At 43.0% G+C, this 20,075-nt stretch overlaps 1 protein-coding gene across 2 annotated transcripts in view; it reads left to right on the forward strand.

Moving 5' to 3' along the window:
* CALN1 (calneuron 1) overlaps window positions 1–19,621 on the forward strand; it is a 176,433-nt gene extending 156,812 nt beyond the window's left edge. The window contains exons 5-6 of one of the 2 annotated variants that reach the window (XM_034752806.1): window positions 5,921–6,074; window positions 18,488–19,621. In XM_034752806.1, coding sequence (XP_034608697.1) covers window positions 5,921–6,074; window positions 18,488–18,615 — 282 coding nt within the window. In that variant the 3' untranslated portion in view covers window positions 18,616–19,621. Of the gene's footprint in view, window positions 1–5,920; window positions 6,075–10,429; window positions 10,607–18,487 lie in introns of those variants that run through there. The other variant, XM_034752807.1, reaches the window with a different exon arrangement.
* The last annotated feature ends 454 nt before the right edge of the window (window positions 19,622–20,075 follow it).

Here is a 20,075-nt window from a genome sequence, read left to right on the forward strand (position 1 = left end):
GATGGAGTTACACACCAGGGATCATCTTGATCTCTGTTCAAAACATGCCTTGCTAAGAGCTTGTCTACAGGTGGAAATTTACCAGTTATACAGCATGATTTCTAAAGTGATAGCATGACTGATTCTAACACTTCCTGGAACGCCATACTTCTGTTGACAAGCTTTTAACGTTGCTCTTATTGCTAAGACATAGGAAGCTCACTCATCTACTGAAGAGGTTTTCCCCCCATAGCTCATGCAAGTTGGTGGCTACTGTTCAGTTCTAAAAACTTAAAGTCCACTTTTAAGTTCTCTCTCCCGAAGCTGAGCCTACATACTATATAGCAGATGAAATCACGCCCTTCTTTTACAAGCTGTGATGATTTTATATCTGGGTTGGACACTATCAGAAATGCTGGAAGATTTTCACCTACCACAAGAGTTGCATCAGCATAGGGATGTACTAAGTCTAGAAGAAAGCTATCAGATATGTATAAAATCCCCAAGGCCAAATAGTCATCTCCATTTCTAGTGGTTGTGCTCTCTCCTTTTTATATAGAAAGGAGAATCAGCATGGACCTGATCCTAGAGGCAGATCCACGCAGCCAGAGCCTTGAGCCCATGTCCAGCCCAGCGTAGTCTTGATAAGCAGAAACTCTCAACTACTCAGTTTTGGTACTGTCGATGTGCTGCTGTGCAGCATTTAACACAACTTTCCCTGCGATTTCCGGTTACAGTTACATTACAAAACTCCCAGTTCCCAACTCCCCTTATCGCTGGGAAATTTGAATCTAGCTCCACCCTCCATGAAAGGCCAAGCCAGAATCCTGGCGCTGAACATCCATATGTTTGGGGCAAGTTCAAACGCCCACTTCATGGCTGAGAGTAACATTTCTTTTTTTAATCTACAGGGGGAATAGATAAGATGATCTAATGGTCTCATAGAACCTTAAAACTCTTTCCCCTTGTCTGACCGCCTGTATATACAGGCCCTTAAATTTCAGTTCAGGGGTAACAGTGAGTCTAATAACATGTTCTGCATTTAGTTAATGGCAAGATTTTCATATACCATAGATCATGGCTAAGTGACTTAAAGTATGCACTTAGCCAGCTCACCATTATCTAAGGCTAGGTCTATACTACCCGCCTGAATCGGCGGGTAGAAATCGACCTCTCGGGGATTGATTTATCGCGTCCCGACAATCGATCCCCGAATCGACGCTCTAACTCCACCAGCGGAGGTGGTAGTAAGCGCCGCCGACAAAAAGCCCCAGAAGTCGATTTTGCCGCCGTCCTCACAACGGGGTAAGTCGGCTGCAATACGTCGAATTCAGCTACGCTATTCACATAGCTGAATTTGCGTATCTTAAATAGACTCCCCCCGGTAGTGTAGATGTACCCTTAGAAAGAGTTCTAACTAGTTCTGGCTTTCAGCACGCAGATGTGAGTTTCTTTAACCAACAAAAAGAAGAACAGGAGTACTTGTGGCACCTTAGAGACTAACAAATTTATTAGAGCATAAGCTTTCGTGGACTACAGCCCACTTCTTTGGATGCATATAGACTATATGCATCCGAAGAAGTGGGCTGTAGTCCACGAAAGCTTATGCTCTAATAAATTTGTTAGTCTCTAAGGTGCCACAAGTACTCCTGTTCTTCTTTTTGCGGATACAGACTAACACGGCTGTTACTCTTTAACCAACAGTTCTCTACGTGCTATCAGGACTAAAATCCTGGAAAAAAGGTTAATACTGAGGCATGCTAAAAGGAGGTAGTGAGGGAAGTGCTGTCCCTGGAGATTATCAACACAGAAACTGAGCTTATTGAAGTACCACCCTGCCTCTGAATCATAATCGTCTCTTTCGTACATCCCCAACAGGCAATAGTCAGAGTTCTGATCATAAGAAGTTCTGTACATTCATTTGTGAAGAAAATGGAGAGATATGAACAGACAGTTTATCAAGCTGACTCGCTTCTCTTCTACAGCATAATACTGGGAGGAAATCCATAAAAGAATCTCCATTGATCGGGTTCTTCCCTCTCTATAAATGCTCTTCCACCTTGTTCTTTAGCGACAGCCAGGGTTTTATAGTTTGACTGCTTTGGGATTCACTGAGAGAAAATTCTTGGAGAAATTAAAAAAAAAGTGTTAATTCCCCGAATTTAATTTATTCTTTTATGCTTATTTCAGGAAAGTTACCATCGCTGTATGAACCCTAATTTACAGCCTAAGAATGAAAAATAGGCTCATAAAATCAGTTTCCACCAATGCTCTTTTCACCAAAACAAATGATTGTGTTACGAACACACATTAATGGCAAAAGGACATTTCCGACTAAGACTCTGATTGGGCCAGAAGGTGTGGGCTCAAACTGGAAAATATTTCAGGCTGCTGAGTTTCTAGGTGCTGTTCATAGCTCCAGCAGTTTTCATCCCCAAAGATGACAAAACATTTCACAAACCGCAGGCCTGATCCCGCAAACGCTTCATTACCAAGCTCCGTGCTTATTGCAGATGGATGATCGCTAAAGGCGGGACTGAGTCAGGGATTGGCGCGGAGCCCTTTCTTCTTTATCCTCTGCCTCTTCTTGGGAAGAGTAAGGCCCGTGCAGAAGAACTCCGCGCACAGGCTCATGGATGAAGTGAGCAAGTGCTGCAGGGGTGGGTTTCCTACCTGGGGCCCCCCCAGTCTGACGAGCAATCTAGGTAAGGTGTGTGACACAAGACAGAATATATCTGCAGCCAATTATAAACCCCCTCTTCTACTGTTCAACACAATCAGTGGCTCCATGTCTTAATGAAAATAAGTCTGGACGTGCCCAATTGGCTGCTGGCTCAACCTCTGGGAACAAAACGGGTATGACAAGGGGCAGTGGTGCTGCTTGGTGCGGGGGACTCACAGGAGAGAGCGTGCCCCTGCCAGATGATCGTAAGGCAGCAGTTCTGCTGCCGAGGAATACTTTGGTGTTTGGTCACCAAAAGAGCCATGGCAGATCCTTTCCACCAAGGATTTCTTCCAAAGAACCTCAAGAGAGAGTCCTTCGCCAGTTGCCCATTGACATGGGATACAACCACACTGTAGCTGAAGTGCGCTGCTATCCAAACGTACTTCTCTGCCTGCTGGGCGGTTTCTTGCACCTTGCTCCGAAGCAGCTGATGCTGACCGCTGTCCGGGATGGGATACTGGGCTAGATGGACCACAGGTCAGATCCACTGGGGCTATTCCTATGTCTGTGATGGAGTGAGGGGAGTCCCATTACTACTTTTGATACCCGCTGCCCGTGAAGTTGACATGCAGTCTCCCTGAAACTAGCCCATCCAGAGCCCCTCATGTCCCAAGAGGCAAATAGCCAACACACTCCTATAAGACCACACGGGCAAAGGGTGGAATACCAAAAGCACCATCCGCTAGTAGTTACAGCAATGCCTGAGGAGGCAGAACACCAGTGATTGGTGGAGGCCCGAGAAGATGGCATTTCCACGCATATGTTGGGGAACTTTCAAATGTACGATATGAGTTAGCTTACAGAGCACAGAGACCACATCTGGGCTTATTCCTACATCTGCCATGAAGTCACAGGTTGTGCTTTCTAGAGTTTGCAGGCACCCCTGATTAAAGCTAGCTATGGGGCAGACAGAAAAAAAAAATCTCTGTAGGGCGGAGCTATGAACTCCTGTGCAAAAGCTCACGCGCCGGCTTCAGAGATCTCCCTTTGAGGGGAAAAAAAGCACTATAATAGCATCAACTACGGACCACCATGCCTCCTTTGGCCAATAAGGCCATGGCTTCACTGCAGAGTTTACTCAGGCGTAACCCCTAATGCGAGTCCTGTCCACACAAAAGAGAGGAAAGCAGAACTACAGGACAGGTGAGAAAGCATGTTCCCAGTATGTGGGCGAGACATTGTTGGGCTCTGGGTGTTTCACAGACCCATGGTAACCCCCTGCATTTTAACAAAGCTCAGTTTGGCCCATATTTTGCAGCAGAGATACTAGAGAGGTAAATCTGGTATAAATCCAGAGCAACTCCATTCACCTCAGCATGGTGCCAGCCTGAAAACACTGCCTCAGACGGGGGTAAAAATGATCAAATGACACTTGGCTCTGTAGAATGCTTTGAAAATGCAAAGCGTCATATAAAACATCAAGTAATTAATACTTCCGACACCCCTGTGAGGTAGCCAAGTGTCTGTTAGCCTATGTTTACAGCGCTCTAGTTGCCAGGAGAAACATTTTTCCTGTTCATACCAGTTCTGAAAGAAATCAGAAGAGGAGTATACAGATTTCCATACTTACAACACAATGAGTGGGAAATTTGTCCAATGTGTGTGTGTGTTCTAGTGCCAGCAAAGTCTATAGATTGCTGGTGGCGACTGTGCTTTTGGTGATATTTTTTGTAGGTCAGCGGTGTCCCAAATCCAGCAAAAAAAGCAACCAACCCCAGTAGACGGGGGTCTGTTGGGAGCTACATGAGGCGCTTGCACTGTTCACCATTGCCCATGCTGTCTCCTGCTCTCTGCGTGATAACATTGTTGGCATCAGATTTTACAGGTCAAATGAAAAAGAAATAAATTCTAATTAGAATTTTACAGATCAATGAATCAGTGTTTATTTATATGCAAAAATATTTTTAAAAGGTATCAAGAACAGCTTTTGAAAGCTCATTTTCTCACATAGGCAAACGGTTTTTCATCAGTGAAGGACAAGGTGGTCAGGGAACAGGGCCTTAGCTGTTTTCCATGCTAAACTTCTCTTTGTTTTCCTGTTAACTAAGAATAGATAAGCTTATCCAATTGCTTGGGGGGGGGGGGGGGGGTGTTTCTCTTTTGCTCCTATGGTTTATGAAATTGTTGGATAAGAAATCTAATTACTTGCTGTCAGTGTGTGTTTAATGGAAGAAGCAGACACAAGTGGTAATTTATTTTTCTCAATCACCGCATTAGGCCAGAGGTGTAGTTTGGATTCCTTTTTCGTTTCAGGAGGTGGGCATTTCTTTTGATACAGAGGTTGCATGTAAACGTCTAGTGTTTTTGTTCAATAAATAAATCAAGCAATAAGTTCTCTAAAATATTCTCATATATATATATATATATATATATATGTAGGATATAACAAAAATGAACAAAAATAGTGTCTGTTTAATGGTACATTAAATTCCCAGCCAGTTACCCAAAAGCAACGATGTCCCCTCTGGAGAAGGGCAGGGGACTGTGTTCCAATGAGAACGATCGGTTTCAGCATATTTTTGCAGGAGTGACACAGTTTCAGGATGGGCACGGACACAGTGCGGGAGCAGCACCTACCTGCCATATGCTCATGAATACTTGAAGATGAACATGCCAGCTCCCTGTAATAGGTTTTCAGGAAAGAGAAGTCAGAACAAATAAGAGGGAGAGGTTAGGGAAAGATGCTGCTGCACTGCAAAAAGCTGCTAGGCAGCCCAACGTATAGAGATCCTACCAAAAACAAGTTTCAGAGTAGCAGCCGTGTTAGTCTGTATCCGCAAAAAGAACAGGAGTACTTGTGCCACCTTAGAGACTAACAAATTTATACTTATGCTCTAATAAATTTGTTAGTCTCTAAGGTGCCACATGTACTCCTGTTCTTTTTACCAAAAACAAGCTTTGCTGGGTCGTGGCCTGGGTACGGCCATTTTCTCATAGAGCCCATCCTGGGTTTGGCTTCTTGGGCGCATGCAGGCCTGTAAAGGCCCATAGGCAATACAGACATAATAGGGGAAGTGCTGGATAACCGTCATTTCTAGTCTGGTCTTTAGAAGTATGGAGAAGAATTTGCAAAATAACCTCTGGGGCCTTTTTCTTCACCCTGAGAGAACGAGAGTGCAGCAAATTGAGAGATTGTGGAGAGAGGGTCCCTAAAAGCATTTATGGCTTGTTACCAGTTACGCAAACTAACTGAAATGCTTTCTCCTATTCCCACAGTTTGACATGCAAAGGATAACGCTGGAAGAGCTCAAACATATTCTGTATCATGCATTCCAGGACCATTTAACAATGAAGGACATTGAAAACATCATCATCAACGAAGAGGAGAGTTTAAATGAAAACTCTGGCAACTGCCAACCAGAGTTTGAAGGTGGTGAAAAGTTATTATGCCTTCTCTCTCTAAGCTTTTCTTTCTTCCTCTGTTATGAAACTCTAGCTGAATCCTGAGGTCCTTTCCTAAGGGTTTAATGGGAACTGACCTGACTATTATCAATGAGCATTGGTCTGCTTAAAAGCCCAGTGAAAACTGAGTATGGCCCTCAGAATTTGAGCCTTAATCTTCTTTACTCTATAGCCATTAAAATTGGGCATGGAGAAAGGGGCTGAAGTGTTTTAAGTATCAAACTGATATCTTGTATGGTTTCCAATACATTTACAAGGATTGAAAAGGTCATCTACTAAGTAGAGTTTATGACTACTTCATAGGAGCCCTAGGCATTTTATATTCCCTTTAAGTGACACTATCAGTGGTTCTCAAACTTTTGTACTGGTGGCCCCTTTTCACAAAAAGGCTTGCTGAGTGTGACCCCCCCCCCTTATAATTTTTTCATATTTAAAGTGTTTAATAATAGTGTAAAATGTAGGAGGCAAAGCAGGGTTTGGGATGGAGGCGGACAGCTTGCGATCTCTTCCCTCCCCCCACCCCATGTAATAATCTCGCAACCCTTGAGGGGGTCAAGCCCCCCAGTTTGAGAACCTGTGCTCTATCTGACTAACCCCCATCTTCATACAAGATAGATCTTGGACATTTGTCAGGCTCAATACCTGAACCATTTGGGAGGGGGGCGGGGGTGTGAATTGCTTGGTGTCCTTCCACAAGCAAGGTAAGTCTTCCCCACCAGTTTCCCCTACACTCTCTTTCCTTTTTGTCACTTATAACCCAGTAGCAAACCTACATTTAAACTTAGCCTGGCTTTGAAGTTCACAAATTGCTTAAGGGAAGGAAGAATCGCTGTGTACTTGAGTATGCGTTAAACAAATCTACTAACAATCAACCACCATAACCCCCTCCCCAAATAGCCTTCCTTTACTTGAGCTGTGGCACAAAACCATTTTCTTACATTATTGAGGGGGTAGTTAATGCTTAGTGTTAATTAAGGGGCTGATGGGGCGGAAGTAGGAATAGAATTGAGAACCTCTTCCCTTCCAGCTCAATCTGCTGCCCCATCTGGCTTTGGGAGCACCACCCCAACCTGCTCTTCATGCTAACTCCAGCTTTTGCAACATCCATGAGTGTGAGCATGTGTGTGAATTGATATTTGAGTTTTCATGCTGCAGTGGGGAACAGTTTCAGTCCCTGGAAATGGCATAAAACCAAGAAGAATCAGGTGGTCCAACAACCATTCCCCTCCCCCCATCGGTGAAAAATGTCAAGGAATCAAAAAGGCATTCACCAAATTGAGCCAGCTCTTGGGGAAAAAAAATTGTTAGAAGGTTATTGCAAGGGTTTTCTGCTTGTAAAGTGCTCAGACAAAAGGATCTTTGATATAAATTAATAATAAAGAAAAATAGGATTGCTCATTTTAGGCTCAGCGGGAGGTCAATGAAGGAGGAAATGGCGATTCTCTCAAGAGTAGCTACTTCTCGCTGATGTTATTTCTGGGAACCTCACAATGGTTAGTATAAAATAATTATACAAATGCCAGAAAGCTTTTCAGGGAGACAGGAATCTCTTTAGCTGGTTCAGATCCTTGTGAGAGACAAGTTTTAATCCTTGTAATGGAATTAGCACAATGAATTACAACTGAGCTCTGGAGTCATCTCTCTGACACTCGTTAATTACTGTTGATCGTCCTGAAATCACCTATCACTCGAAACCTGGCACGGTTCTCTCTTCTCTGCAAAGGAGAATGTTACCTATGTAAGCCAACCCATTAACACAAAAGACAGCGAGTCAAATTCTGCTCTGTGATACTAATCTACTAAAAGTTTGGCCCCTTAAGATCCCGATCCTGCAAAGATTGACACATGCTCTTACACAAGCATTCTGGAACTAATCACAGTAACGCTTTGGATGAGTTGAAAGAGACAAGGTGGGTGAGGTGATATCTTTTATTGGACCACATTGAGAATGATTAGCTTTGTATTAGCAAAACTGGGTTAAAAAAGTGAGTTCAGTGATTCCATAAGGAATGTTTACTGGAATGCTTGACCGAGGGTGCCACATGCAATTTTGGCTTTAATGGTTGTAGCCGCTTTTATACTTTACCCACCGTAAGATTCCAATTGGAAAAAATGATCCAAAGTTTAAAAAAAAAAAATCCCATCTAATCTTTCATTTCAAGTTTAACAATGCTTCATTGCGTGTAGGTAGTTTCCCACAATAAGTTCAGAGTGAAAGAAAATAAAGGATACTAATCTAGAAGAGCAGAAATTTTTAGGTATAGACTAGGCCTCAGATGTAGCTCAAGGTTTATTTAGTTTGTATCACTCAGGGCTTGGAAAAATGTCCTGCCCTGTGAAACGTAGTTAGGTTGACCTAACCACTACTGTAGATACAGCTAGATCAACAAAGAATTTTTCTGTCGACGTAGCTATGGCCTCTCAGAAAGGTGGATTCAGGCTGCACCACCACATTTTTGGGCTACTATAGCAGCCACATACCCTGATTTCGATGTCACCATGTCCTTCAGGATTGGAACCAATTTAAATGCAGAATGAGTTTGATTGTGAAGGGCACTAGTTTTACAATCACACTGATTTGATAAAGGAAGTATTGCCTGCAGTTTATTTACTAAAACACTTCTGTGCCCAGCATATTTAAGGTAGTTTCATTTACTAAATAATGCAGTTTTTGTGCATTTTGAATTGATTTCCAATTTCTAGCCACATGGAGCCTGACATTTTTTTACTTGCAGTTATTCCTCTATTAAATGAGATTCACCATTTTCTAATATAAAGAATTAAAAGTTTAATAAATGGGTGACATTAAAAAATTACATAGAAATTGGAATAAATGCATATAGATCTAGTGCATCCTCCTGGTTAGCAAAAAGTACCATCAAATTACACCAACCAGTGACAAGCGACCTGTCTTTAGGAACAATAAAAAGCACAAATGCAAAATAAGATTAACATCGATTACTTAAAATCAAGGCTTGCTGATTTAAATCTTGATTAAAAATGGAAAGTTGACGTAAAGCAAAGCGCTTAAAGTCGCCATTACCTGCCGATAAGTCACTAACGTGAGTTCAGCACTGAGCTGGGCCTGATCCTTAGGTGAACTATCAACAGCCTGGGTCTGCTAAAATTGGGCTGGAAGTGTCATATGCTCAGTCTGTCAGCACGTTGGTACTTCCTGCTTCTGAAAGTACAGCGGGAACAGCTTTTCCTCATGGGATGTTGGCGCTGCTGGTGCCAGACAGAACCCAGAAGCATATGGACCCATTAAAAAAAAAAAATCAGGAGGAAAAAAAATATTTAACCAAAAAACTGGATAAAAGCTAACTGAATATTTCAAAAGTTTCACTGTGACACTGGCACTTTTCAAAGTAATTTCAGGCCTAAAGAATGTGCATCTTTCCCCCATGCATAGCTGTTCACTTAACCATATACTCTGCTGCCCCAACTATACCCATTACACAGGTGCCAAACTCTAGTGCATGGCTCTAAAGCAAGAACACAGGACTTCACGGAGTAGACATGCCTTAATTAAGCAGTAAGTTTGCAGGTAAGGCAAGTAGAGTGCCCCGCTGGATTTTAGTAAGACTTGGAGAGGTGTGGGGTTCTCCCCCCCCGCAACTAGTTTAACCCTTCTTCAAAATCAGCACTCACTAGCACTGTTGAAACATTCTTCCCAACAGAAGGACGCTGTATGCTCTTTCCATGGACAGACGCTCAGAGGGGATAATTACCACAGAGCATCTCAGGGTTAGTCTACACGCAAAAGTTGTGCCACTCACTGTACTGGTATGATCCCCTAGTGTGGATGCACTTACATCAGTATAGAAGGTTCTTGTACCACCACTGCACTTTCTTTACAAGAATACGCTATAAACTATGCTGCTATAAGTCACCTTTTATATTGATATAACTGCATCCTCAAGGCGTTATACCAGCATAACTACATCTGTTAAAAATATTCACCCCTCTAAACCAAATACAACTATTGCTTCAAAAACTCTGTCCATGCCAGGCCTTAGCCAACTATTCTCTCTATTTTGTGGCCTGAGATTCCATGGTCTGTGTACAGACTTTCAGGATTACACTTTAAATTTTGTGTGTCAGTCCATGTCTAGTGAAAATTATAAATGCATATCCAACTCTACACACCTGGAGTTTTTGGCATCTATATTTAGAGTGCGCTGACTGACACTTGGAACCCAAATCCTCGTCTGAGTCCAAAATTGCCATCTATCCAATGACAAAGTCTCTGCTCTGGTAGAGAAAAAAAATGGACTCAACCCCCCAAATTGACATATACATTTTTTCCTCTTCTTCATTCAGATTTTCCACCCTGATAACAAGTGACCACAAAAGAGACTAAGTACTGAGATCTCCATAGAAATGCCTAACAAACAGACTGATATGTACTGTGATTAATGAAAAGTGTCAATGGGCAGAAGAAATTAATGAGCAGGCCAGGGGAACGGAGGCGAGAACCAGGAATCATCATATATAATTTACGGCAAAAAGGAGAGCAGTTCGCAATTACACTACAGCCTCTTGCCCGGCAGTGCCTTAAATCAAACTGCTGGTGATATTCTGTTAAACACATGACACAGGAAACAAACTAGAATGTCTATAGGCTGATGACTGTGCACTGCACACCCCAATATTTCATCCTCAAATGTGACATTGAAATTAACAAGACATAATTGAGCAGCTGCAACCACAAGCTAGGAGTCTCTGCTCCTTGCTCACAGGAGGAAGTCGGCGCCTCATTTTCACACTGTGATTTTCCTAACTATTTCCAGACAAAGGGAAAGAAACCCGGGACTTGGCTGTACCAACATTTAGTGCGTGGCAAGCTGGGGTGTACATTTACAGCTCACTAGCTTGCTGCACACCAAGCGTGTGATAGCAGGGTCCACATGGACAGTAACAGCTCCCTAGTGCACTGCATAGGGTAGATCAACGGGCACTACGGCACTGTTAGGCTAGGTCTACGCTCACAGCAGCATATGGAGTTCAGGCACCGTACGGCCCACTAGCGCGGGTATAAATAGCAGCATCACTGGTGAAGCACTGCTTAGTAGCGTAACACCACGCCAGAACCTTAGGGTATTACTACATGCCCGAGCGGTGCCTCCCCCACCTCACTGCTGGTTTTAGTGGTGTAGCATCCTGAGGCCTCCCCTCTGCTTCTCCCTGCCAGAGCCTTTAGGTACCGGTACAGCTACACACTGCATTGTGGATGCAGCTTGTTTTTTTTACTATGGCACGTAGCTACACGTGTTACTCTCGCTGTAGGCAAGGCCTGAATGTATGGCAGCGGGGGCCACATGCACAGTGAGCGGGCAGCAAGTTAGCATGCTATAGCTTTACACCATGACTTGCTGCGAACGCAGTGTTCGTATAGCCAAGCTCCTAGCGTCGGTCGCTGCATGCAGGAATTAGGACAATGTTCACTGTACATATTTTGTAGCACTTACTTTGAATTTGCTGGATACTGACCAGGTCCTATAGCACCTGCATTGGAAGATGGCTCATCCTTTTCTTCTAGGCCATAGATTACCCAGGATAAAACTGGCCAGATTGGACAGGGTAGTTTTATTGTGGAGGCTGCTGACTCAGGGCATCCCTCAGACATTCTGGCTATATTTTGGTCAACATTAGCCCTTTAAAGACTAACAGATTTATTTGGCATAAGCTTTCATGGGTAAAAAAAACAAAAAACAAAAAACAAACCAACCCTTACTTCAGATGCATCTGAAGAAGTGAGGTTTTTTTACCCACGAACGCTGATGCCCAAATAAATCTGTTAGTCTTTAAGGTGCCACCGGACTCCTTGTTGTTTTTGTGGATACAGACTAACACGGCTACCCCTGATACCTGTTAGCCCTTTGTAGCCTCTTCCCCAAGCCAACAGAAGAGAAACTGCAGCCACTCTGTGCCCCTGCAACAGCTCTTCCTCCACAGAGGTCCAGCATAGACCCTGGGCTATATGTTGCCTGGCACGTGTTATACATGCACGCATCTTCGTTAGTCACCCTACATTATTCAGATGTTCATATATGCCTGCTGCATAGCTCATTACCTTTGCTGTGCTTGCGCTCTGCTGAGCCCACTGGGACCAGCCCTTGTGTCTCGTTATCATACATGAACAAGTTACACACTCGTTGAGTTACACCAGGGCCTATTCACACTTGGCGACCCCCCCTCCCTCCACTAAGATTCTACTGCTTTGATGTGACAATCTTCTTACGGATAAAGGAATTCCCAGGAAACCAGGGTATGTATCTCACATTGCCGCCTTCTAGTAAGCCTGCTGCTCATCACTCAGCCTCTCCTAGCGGGACTCTTGACCCTGACCAGTTTCGGAAGAAAGCTCACCTCTGACTGCTGTGCTTATTGCAAAAGCACCAACCACTGCTGAGATTGTGGTGTTCTCTGTAACACCGTGCTCACCTCCTCTGTTTTGGGGAGAAACGTGGCTAGCCTCTGGGAGAACTCCAGCCAGACAAACCTAGAGGAAGATCTAAGTGTTCTGCTTAAAGGATTTCATTGCTCTCAGTCCTTCCAAATAGGAAAACACAATCCACAGCCATGATGGTACAGAGCCTAGACACCACTACAGACGGGTCTCTGCTGTAAAATGCTGACTTTCCTCATTCCAAAATCCCCAGCCTTCTCTTATCAGGGAGCTCCATGGAAGGCTGGCAGCGGAGCTTGACTAGCTAGGACCCCATTAGCTGAATCTAGCCTGGCTCGACCGAGCATCCTGTGCAGTGCACCTAGATGTTCCTGGCAGCGGTCTTTTCTCTGACCTTTCCCACTGGAATAAAGGCAAGACAAAATATTTTTCAAGAGAGCGGAACTCCAGGAGGACAAAGCCCATGAGGTGATCTTTAAACATCAAGTTCTAGGACCACTCCATCTGCCTACTTTGTTCAAGACCACTTGATTTTTTTTTTTTTTGGAAAGGGGTGAACCTCTATACACACAAATCGTCTTCCTAGAGAATGGCACTGGCCAGCTCGATGGCTGCTACAGCTGCATTCAAAACCCTTGCTTTGCATCACAGCTGTAGGAATTGTAGCTCAGTGGGGGTTATGTTGCATTACACAACTCTTGCGAGTAGACAGATCAGGGCTACAGGAATATTATAATATAATGGGTGGTCTCAAAGCAATTTTGTACAAGGTGGCAGCTTTCCTTTTGGTAGGCAGGGCAGGAATTCACACCATTCGCACAGAGGAGCCTGCCATAAGGAAAACTGGGGCCCAGGGACTGACAGGTTCCCCCTCCCAGGTGAATTCAGGATCTGGCCCTGACCAGATGAAAAGTTTGAGTGCACACATCTCCATTAGACTCAGCATCTCTCAGGATTAGTGAAGAGACACTTATGCATGATTCATAAAACTGCTTTTCTTCCTCCTCCCCTCTGCTTCCTCCCCCATCAACACAGTGTACAGTATGCAGTGCAGAGTAAGACTGGCAGGAATAATTTAGGCCCACAGTGAATCACCAATGATTTATTCTTTAGAGATGGAAATGGAAGATTTGTTTGTGCCTAATAAGTTCAAAATTAAACAGACTAAGTTCTTGCTACTCGTATATCAAATAAAATGTTCCACAGATTTTAAGCATGTTGCAAACTTATTGATTAACCATTTTTTTCATTTGCCAGTGTTCTAGAGAACACACAGTCCTGTTGATTGTCTCCCTTTCGAAAGAGAAATGCAGCTGGGCGAGCATAGAGTGTGCTGGGGTGCACAGGATTTCTTATTTGTGACTACCCAAATACTGCCTCATCATATCAGTGAGAAGCCGGAAATAATCTTGTTCATTTGTGTAATATAAATTCAGTATGTCAATCTTCTATTAAAATGAATACAAGGGACTGATAAATACAGTGATGCACAATATAAGAACCAAGACAAGAGAAGTAGGCAGACAGGAAAAAATATCAGAATACTCGCTATCCCAGGCCTGCTTCTGATCTTAGTTATTTCCATGTAACTTCTATGGGATTGTTCCTGAGGTATACTGCAGTATGCAAGATAAGACTCACATACCCCACTTTGCAACTATTATACCAAGAGTGTAGATGTGGATTACTGAGTATAGCATTTGCAAGACCATTATCACTAGTTGCACAGCTACATCACTGGATTACTTTGAAACATTTTCTTCAGCCGGATTCTGCAGCCATTCCTCAAAACAGAACTCCCACTGACTTCACAAAAAGTTTCACATGCAGGATACAGCGTTGCTGGAGAGTAAGAATTTTGCAGTATGCATTCATCAAAATCCAGAGGAGTTGTGTGGTTTATTTATCACTCTCACTTTTTCGTAAAGGCTTTGATTTAAGCTCATTTCTTTCTCCTCTGTTAAAATTAAAAACTCGAATGTACATTTCCTCCTCGATAGATACTTTTTGTGCCACATTGCTGCTGAGTACTTCACCAAAGCAGCGCAGTTCATGCGATTGGATGTTTAATCTAAACAATAGTGAACCAAGTGTATAGATTGAATGAGAGTTCCCTTTTGTGCCATTTGACTATCTCCTCCATCAGCAGCAGCAGCGTCAGCAGGAACTAGACACCTAGCTACTCTGCGTGTCCTGGGCCCAAGTATCCAACTTCATAAAAGGGACGGATGGACAGACAGACAGATGCACAGAGAAAAGCTGAGATCCAAACATCCCCATAGGTGAAGAGAAATCAGGTCCATCTCTAAAACCAAAAGCACACAGGGTACCGTTGCTGTGTAGACAGATACCTGCAACTGGCCTGTGCCAACCGACTCCGGCTGCAGGGCTGTTTCATTGCTGTGTAGACTTCTGGGCTCGGAAACAGCCCCGCCACCCAAGCCCTGCGAGTCAGAGTCAGCTGGCATGGGCCAGCTGCAGGTTTTTCTTTGCCGAGTGGACACACCCATAATTTGCACTAGTTCACTTTTACTTTCAGCCATGGGAAAACCAAAGCATGTTCTTAAGGGTAGAAATGCTATTAAATAAAGTCTTTAACCCTTACAGTCCCTTTTGTTAGGCAAATTATCTCCCTTTTATAGATGACGCCGAGCCTGAGAAGCTAATGCCCACATTTAAAAAAAATAAAAATAAAAATATGCCTCTAACCTTGGGATGCCATGGATCTCTGCTGCTTATTTTCCACTTACTGATGAGCACCTCCTGCTCCAACTGAAATCAGCAGGCGCTGGAACTGCTCTGCTTCAACACCTCAGAAAGGAGAGCTTATGGGCTTCAACACTAGAGGCCACTTTTGAAGAACATCTCCTCAATGCCTCCTAGTGAGTTGTGTTAGTAGGGAGTCAAACACCGGTCTCCTGCCTCCCAGTCCTCTGCTTTAAGTAATGAAATCTTTCCAGTGCCATAAACATTCGTTGCGTGCGTAGTTCTCTGATAAAGTATACAGCATGTGGATCATGGACTTATATTGACTCCAATCAGAAGGGACTGTCAAGTGAAATTATTCTGCAGTTCTGGTTTCATTTCGACACGGGGCCATATGCTCTCCTCAACTGAAGTATTGAGGAGCCTTCTTAAAGTACTGTCTCTGGTATTCCAACAGAGCGTGAACTGTAATTTATTATATGTCAACCTTGCATACAAGTTCTACCAATTATAATGTCTCACTAAACGGTTATCATTAAAGATTAATTTCACTGCAGCCCTCTCCCGATGGAAGTTATAGGACTAACTTCTTATTGCATCTTAAGCTTTCTGAAGGCTGGTGCATCAGAAGATTAAAAACTAGAGAGACTTGCATAGACTTTGACTGTCACAATCGAACAACAAAAGCTCACTCTGATTTCTCTCTTCCTTGTAGCCTTTCCTCATGAGACAGCAGCATTATCACAAAAGTATAATGCTGGCCACAGGGACCAATCCTCCAGGACTCAGGCTCCCCAAACTCGGCCTGCTGTCACTGGCAAGAGCATACGATCCTGTTCTGCAGGAACAGCGTTAGGCCATTACAGTTGACAATGAATTTTTGGATTTTGTCCTTTCGTTGGAGGAAGCTTTCAGAAGCAGGGGAAAAAGATCAACAACAAAAAACACCTTAGGCCCTATAGCAACTAGATTTTGGAAATGTCAGTATTTCAGGCATAAAATAATGAATCAGTATTAGATGTAAAATTAAAAAACAAACAAAAAACACCACCCAAGGAAGAAAGCAACAGTGAGAGGATAGAATAGGAAAAAGGTACAGGCTGGAAGTCAGGATTTTTTTTTTTTTTTTAACTTTTATTTTTTGTGCGTGCACACCATTAGAGTATACAGTAATAAAACTGCCACAATGGGGATTTTTATACTTTCTCTGCATGGAAATTACTTTACTCCCCTATTGGTTTCTCTGACCTAGGGAAAAAAGGATGCTAAAGAAACAGCCATTTCAATCAAAATACCACATTTTGAGAAGGAGTAAGGCCATACTGAAGTGTTATTGCAGGGCAACTAACATTTATAGGGAAGCGGGCGTTACAAATCAGACTTCCTTACCCCCTTACAAAAGAGGAAGAAACAGTAAGACTCAGAATTGAGTATCTGGAGATTCCTGACAGTTATGAACAGCTTTCCCCACCCTGCTTTCTGCATGCCTTTGGATATTCAGGTTCCAGCTGGCATCAGCACCAGAGGGGCAGGGTATTGTGAGAGAAAACCCATTCTCATGAAACCACCAGCCCAAGCTTTCCAGACTTGAAAAGTTCAGAGACTCTTCCGCGCATCAGACTTTCAGATGTTTGTCAAAACTGGAGTATTATCTCAGTCATTTGAGGTTCTCTCATTACTAGTCTGACTGACCATGGAGGCACCAACTTCATGTCCATGGTATAACTAGGGGATGGGGGAGCCATAGCAAAATTTTGTGATTACCATGGTGGTTATGGAGAAGGTTTATAATCACTAGCAGTAAGTCAGTGCTTTCCATAATCAATCAGCTATGCCCTCTCTCCTACACACACCAAAATAAGAGAGCCATTGGCTGCCTAGCACATGCAGGAAGTATGAAATCTATCTTATCTGTAACAGCAGACTTAATGATACAGCGAGTTGCTATAGCCCTTTAGCAGAGGCTCACTAAGCACATGCCAAATATGAATAGTTACGATAACCCAGCAAGGTGGGGAGACTGAGACCTGGAGGGGTACATTGGCTTGTGCAAGGTCACAGTGTGAGCCAGTGGTAGAAATTAAAAAACAAAACAACCACAACTCCTGACTTCGAATGTTGTATTTTGACTAGCAGACGATACTCCCGCTTTTCTACAGGATATTTAGAGAAGTTTTCCCTCTGTTCTGTAAGGCTTCCTTTTAAATGGTTTTCAATGCGTCTCCTTTTGCCTGTCCACTGAAAACTTTAAATGCACTTCCTGGCAGTGATTACACCATATTTAACCATGGCAATTGGGCACAGTATTTGGAGAGAGTTGTCTTATGAGACTGCATGTGGCATACTCTGCTCAGTTCTGAGCACCTCATTTCTGAATTCCTTCCAAATTTGGCTACATCTTTCCAGTCAAGACAAACACAAATGATTTATAAGGAAAGATTAACAGAACTATATCTAAAGGACTGAAGAGATGGTCAGTTCTTTGGTTAAACAGCAGTAAATGTAAACCCTTCTAATACTTATAAACAGTGTTTCAATGCCAAGAGGAGACAGCAATGGGTTAGGATGATACAAAGGGGTTTTTAACTAGGAGCAACCAGTGAAGTTAGCGAACATTCCAGGTGAATGCAATGAGAATTGATCACTTGATTGTTTTACAAGCCATTTTGGTCAAAACACTGCGAGAGCGCAAATCCTGCATTGGCAGAAAGATGCACTAGACAGCCATAATACATATTTGTCATCAATATAGAATCCAAGCAAAGGTTCCAATGTTGTTCTAGGAACTATAAAATAAATACACTGGGATCTGGGATCGCGCTGGTGACCAGTCTGTATTGAAAATAAGAGGGCTTGAATTTACCCTTTGAATTTAGTATGTGCCAGGACTGGGCAACAATTGGCTCAACAGTCTCCCTTTGAAGTGCACAGAGGAGAATTTAAATTACGGGTATGGAAATCCAGGGGTGGAGATCTTTATGGAAATGCAACTTTTTCTTAATCAGAAATCAAACAACTGGGGCTGTCTGGAGGAATCTCAAAGGAATAGGCTAGAGGTTTAACCATTCAAAAGTCAGACCAGTGAAAAGGGTGACGTTATTGGGGTAAAATTCAATTGATATGGAGTTTTTTTTGCAGAGGGGTTACAGATGCAAGAGATGTTAAGTGCTTATTATAATGCAAAGAAACTGGTGAAAGACTAAATACTTCCAGTTGTAAGAGTGTCTCATCTTTACCTTCTCTATTTTTTCCTCCCACTTTAGTTCACTCCCAGAAACAGAACAGACAGACCTGTGTACGGAAGAGCCTTATATGTGCATTTGCCATGGCCTTTATTATAAGTGTCATGTTGATTGCAGCCAACCAGATCCTCCGGAGCGGCATGGAATAGCCTTTCACCATAACACTGTGAACCAAACTAACCATGCATGCGCATGCCAATGGGTGAACTTTTTCCTCAATCAACTTTGAAAAGGGAAAGAAAGGCGGGCAGATAAAGAACCAGTCGACAAGGAACCCGAGACCAGCAGTGTAATATGGCTTGTGAATCAACTACATCCTCTTGGCAGGGACATAAAAGGGCTGTCTTAATGCTTTAATGGTTTTGTTTCCTAATGCAATAAACATACAGGAGTCCTGAATTATTGCTTCAAAACAGCGGTGGTAACTTGGAGGACTCACTTTCGTCCAGAGTTATATTTTGTGATTCTGAAGAAGCGCAGCCTCACGCGCTATTTTTGTGGGCTGTCTTTTAACCTAGGGGCCAACAGACTATTTCGAGCAGCTTTCCAGGGGTTCTACATTCCTAGGAAGTCGATCATAGTGTAGCCACAAGCAAATACAGTTTGTTTTACTTCACATACTTTGCTGCGTTTTCCCTTATGACTGTGCCCTCAAGCTTACGGCATTGGAGGGGAGCTAGAAAGTCTTGTATAGTATTTTCAAATTTTAAAAAGGAAAATTTGCTAGTATTGTGCAATTTCTATTTTTTTGTTTTTAAACCCACCTTTGACACAAGATTGTGGGGGAAGCACTGTGTGTGATTTTTTTCTGTTTCAATCAGGGCTTTTAAAAAAAAAAAAAAAAAACTTGCTTTAGCACATGGGCATTTTAAAAAAATCTGTGCACAGTCTTCCTACTGAGTCTGCAACCAGCGCTATCAATTAAAGATCATCATATTTGGCTCCATCTGTGCATCAAATGTCACTTGTTTTCAATCAAACTCGCTTTTGCCCTTGCTCTAAATTGGTCTTGCACAAGCTTCTCAGACACCAAAATCACAGGAGAACTCTTCCGAGAAAAACAATATTTTTTGAGTCCTGGCTCTAATCACATGCCTTGTTATGGAAATGAGGTATCAGAAGTCTCTGTGCTAGGCACCTCCTGTAAAAAAAAAATATATAGTAGCTCCCACTTTTGACTTTTTGGTGTTGTTCGTTTTTGATCATTCGACTGTTCTGTCTCTTATCAGGGGCAGTTTTCGCCCTCGTGAGTAGGCTCATGGGAGAGAAAACTGAAAAGCAGAAAGCAACAAGCAGTGGAAGAGCACAGACTAGAAAATACTGCCATATGTTACATAGCATGTCAGCTGTTCGGATCCTGAGCGTTACTCATTTTTCCTGGAAGAGATTTTTCACGAGCGGCACAAACAAGATCAGGGAGTTATGTACTGGGAAGAGCGCAAGGACCACGCACGCTTGATGCCAGGATCAAGTAGGGAATTTTTATTTTTTTAAACAAGGCATGATCCTTGCATTTAGCTTTGAACGATCCTTGCGTCATCTGGGTATGAGGTATGGGGGAAGTCACCTGCTATCACTGTCAAATGGACAGTATGTGTATGTGTCTGGG

This window comes from Trachemys scripta, chromosome 18, assembly GCF_013100865.1.
Source record: "Trachemys scripta elegans isolate TJP31775 chromosome 18, CAS_Tse_1.0, whole genome shotgun sequence".
In the NCBI taxonomy this organism is placed as follows: domain Eukaryota; kingdom Metazoa; phylum Chordata; order Testudines; family Emydidae; genus Trachemys; species Trachemys scripta.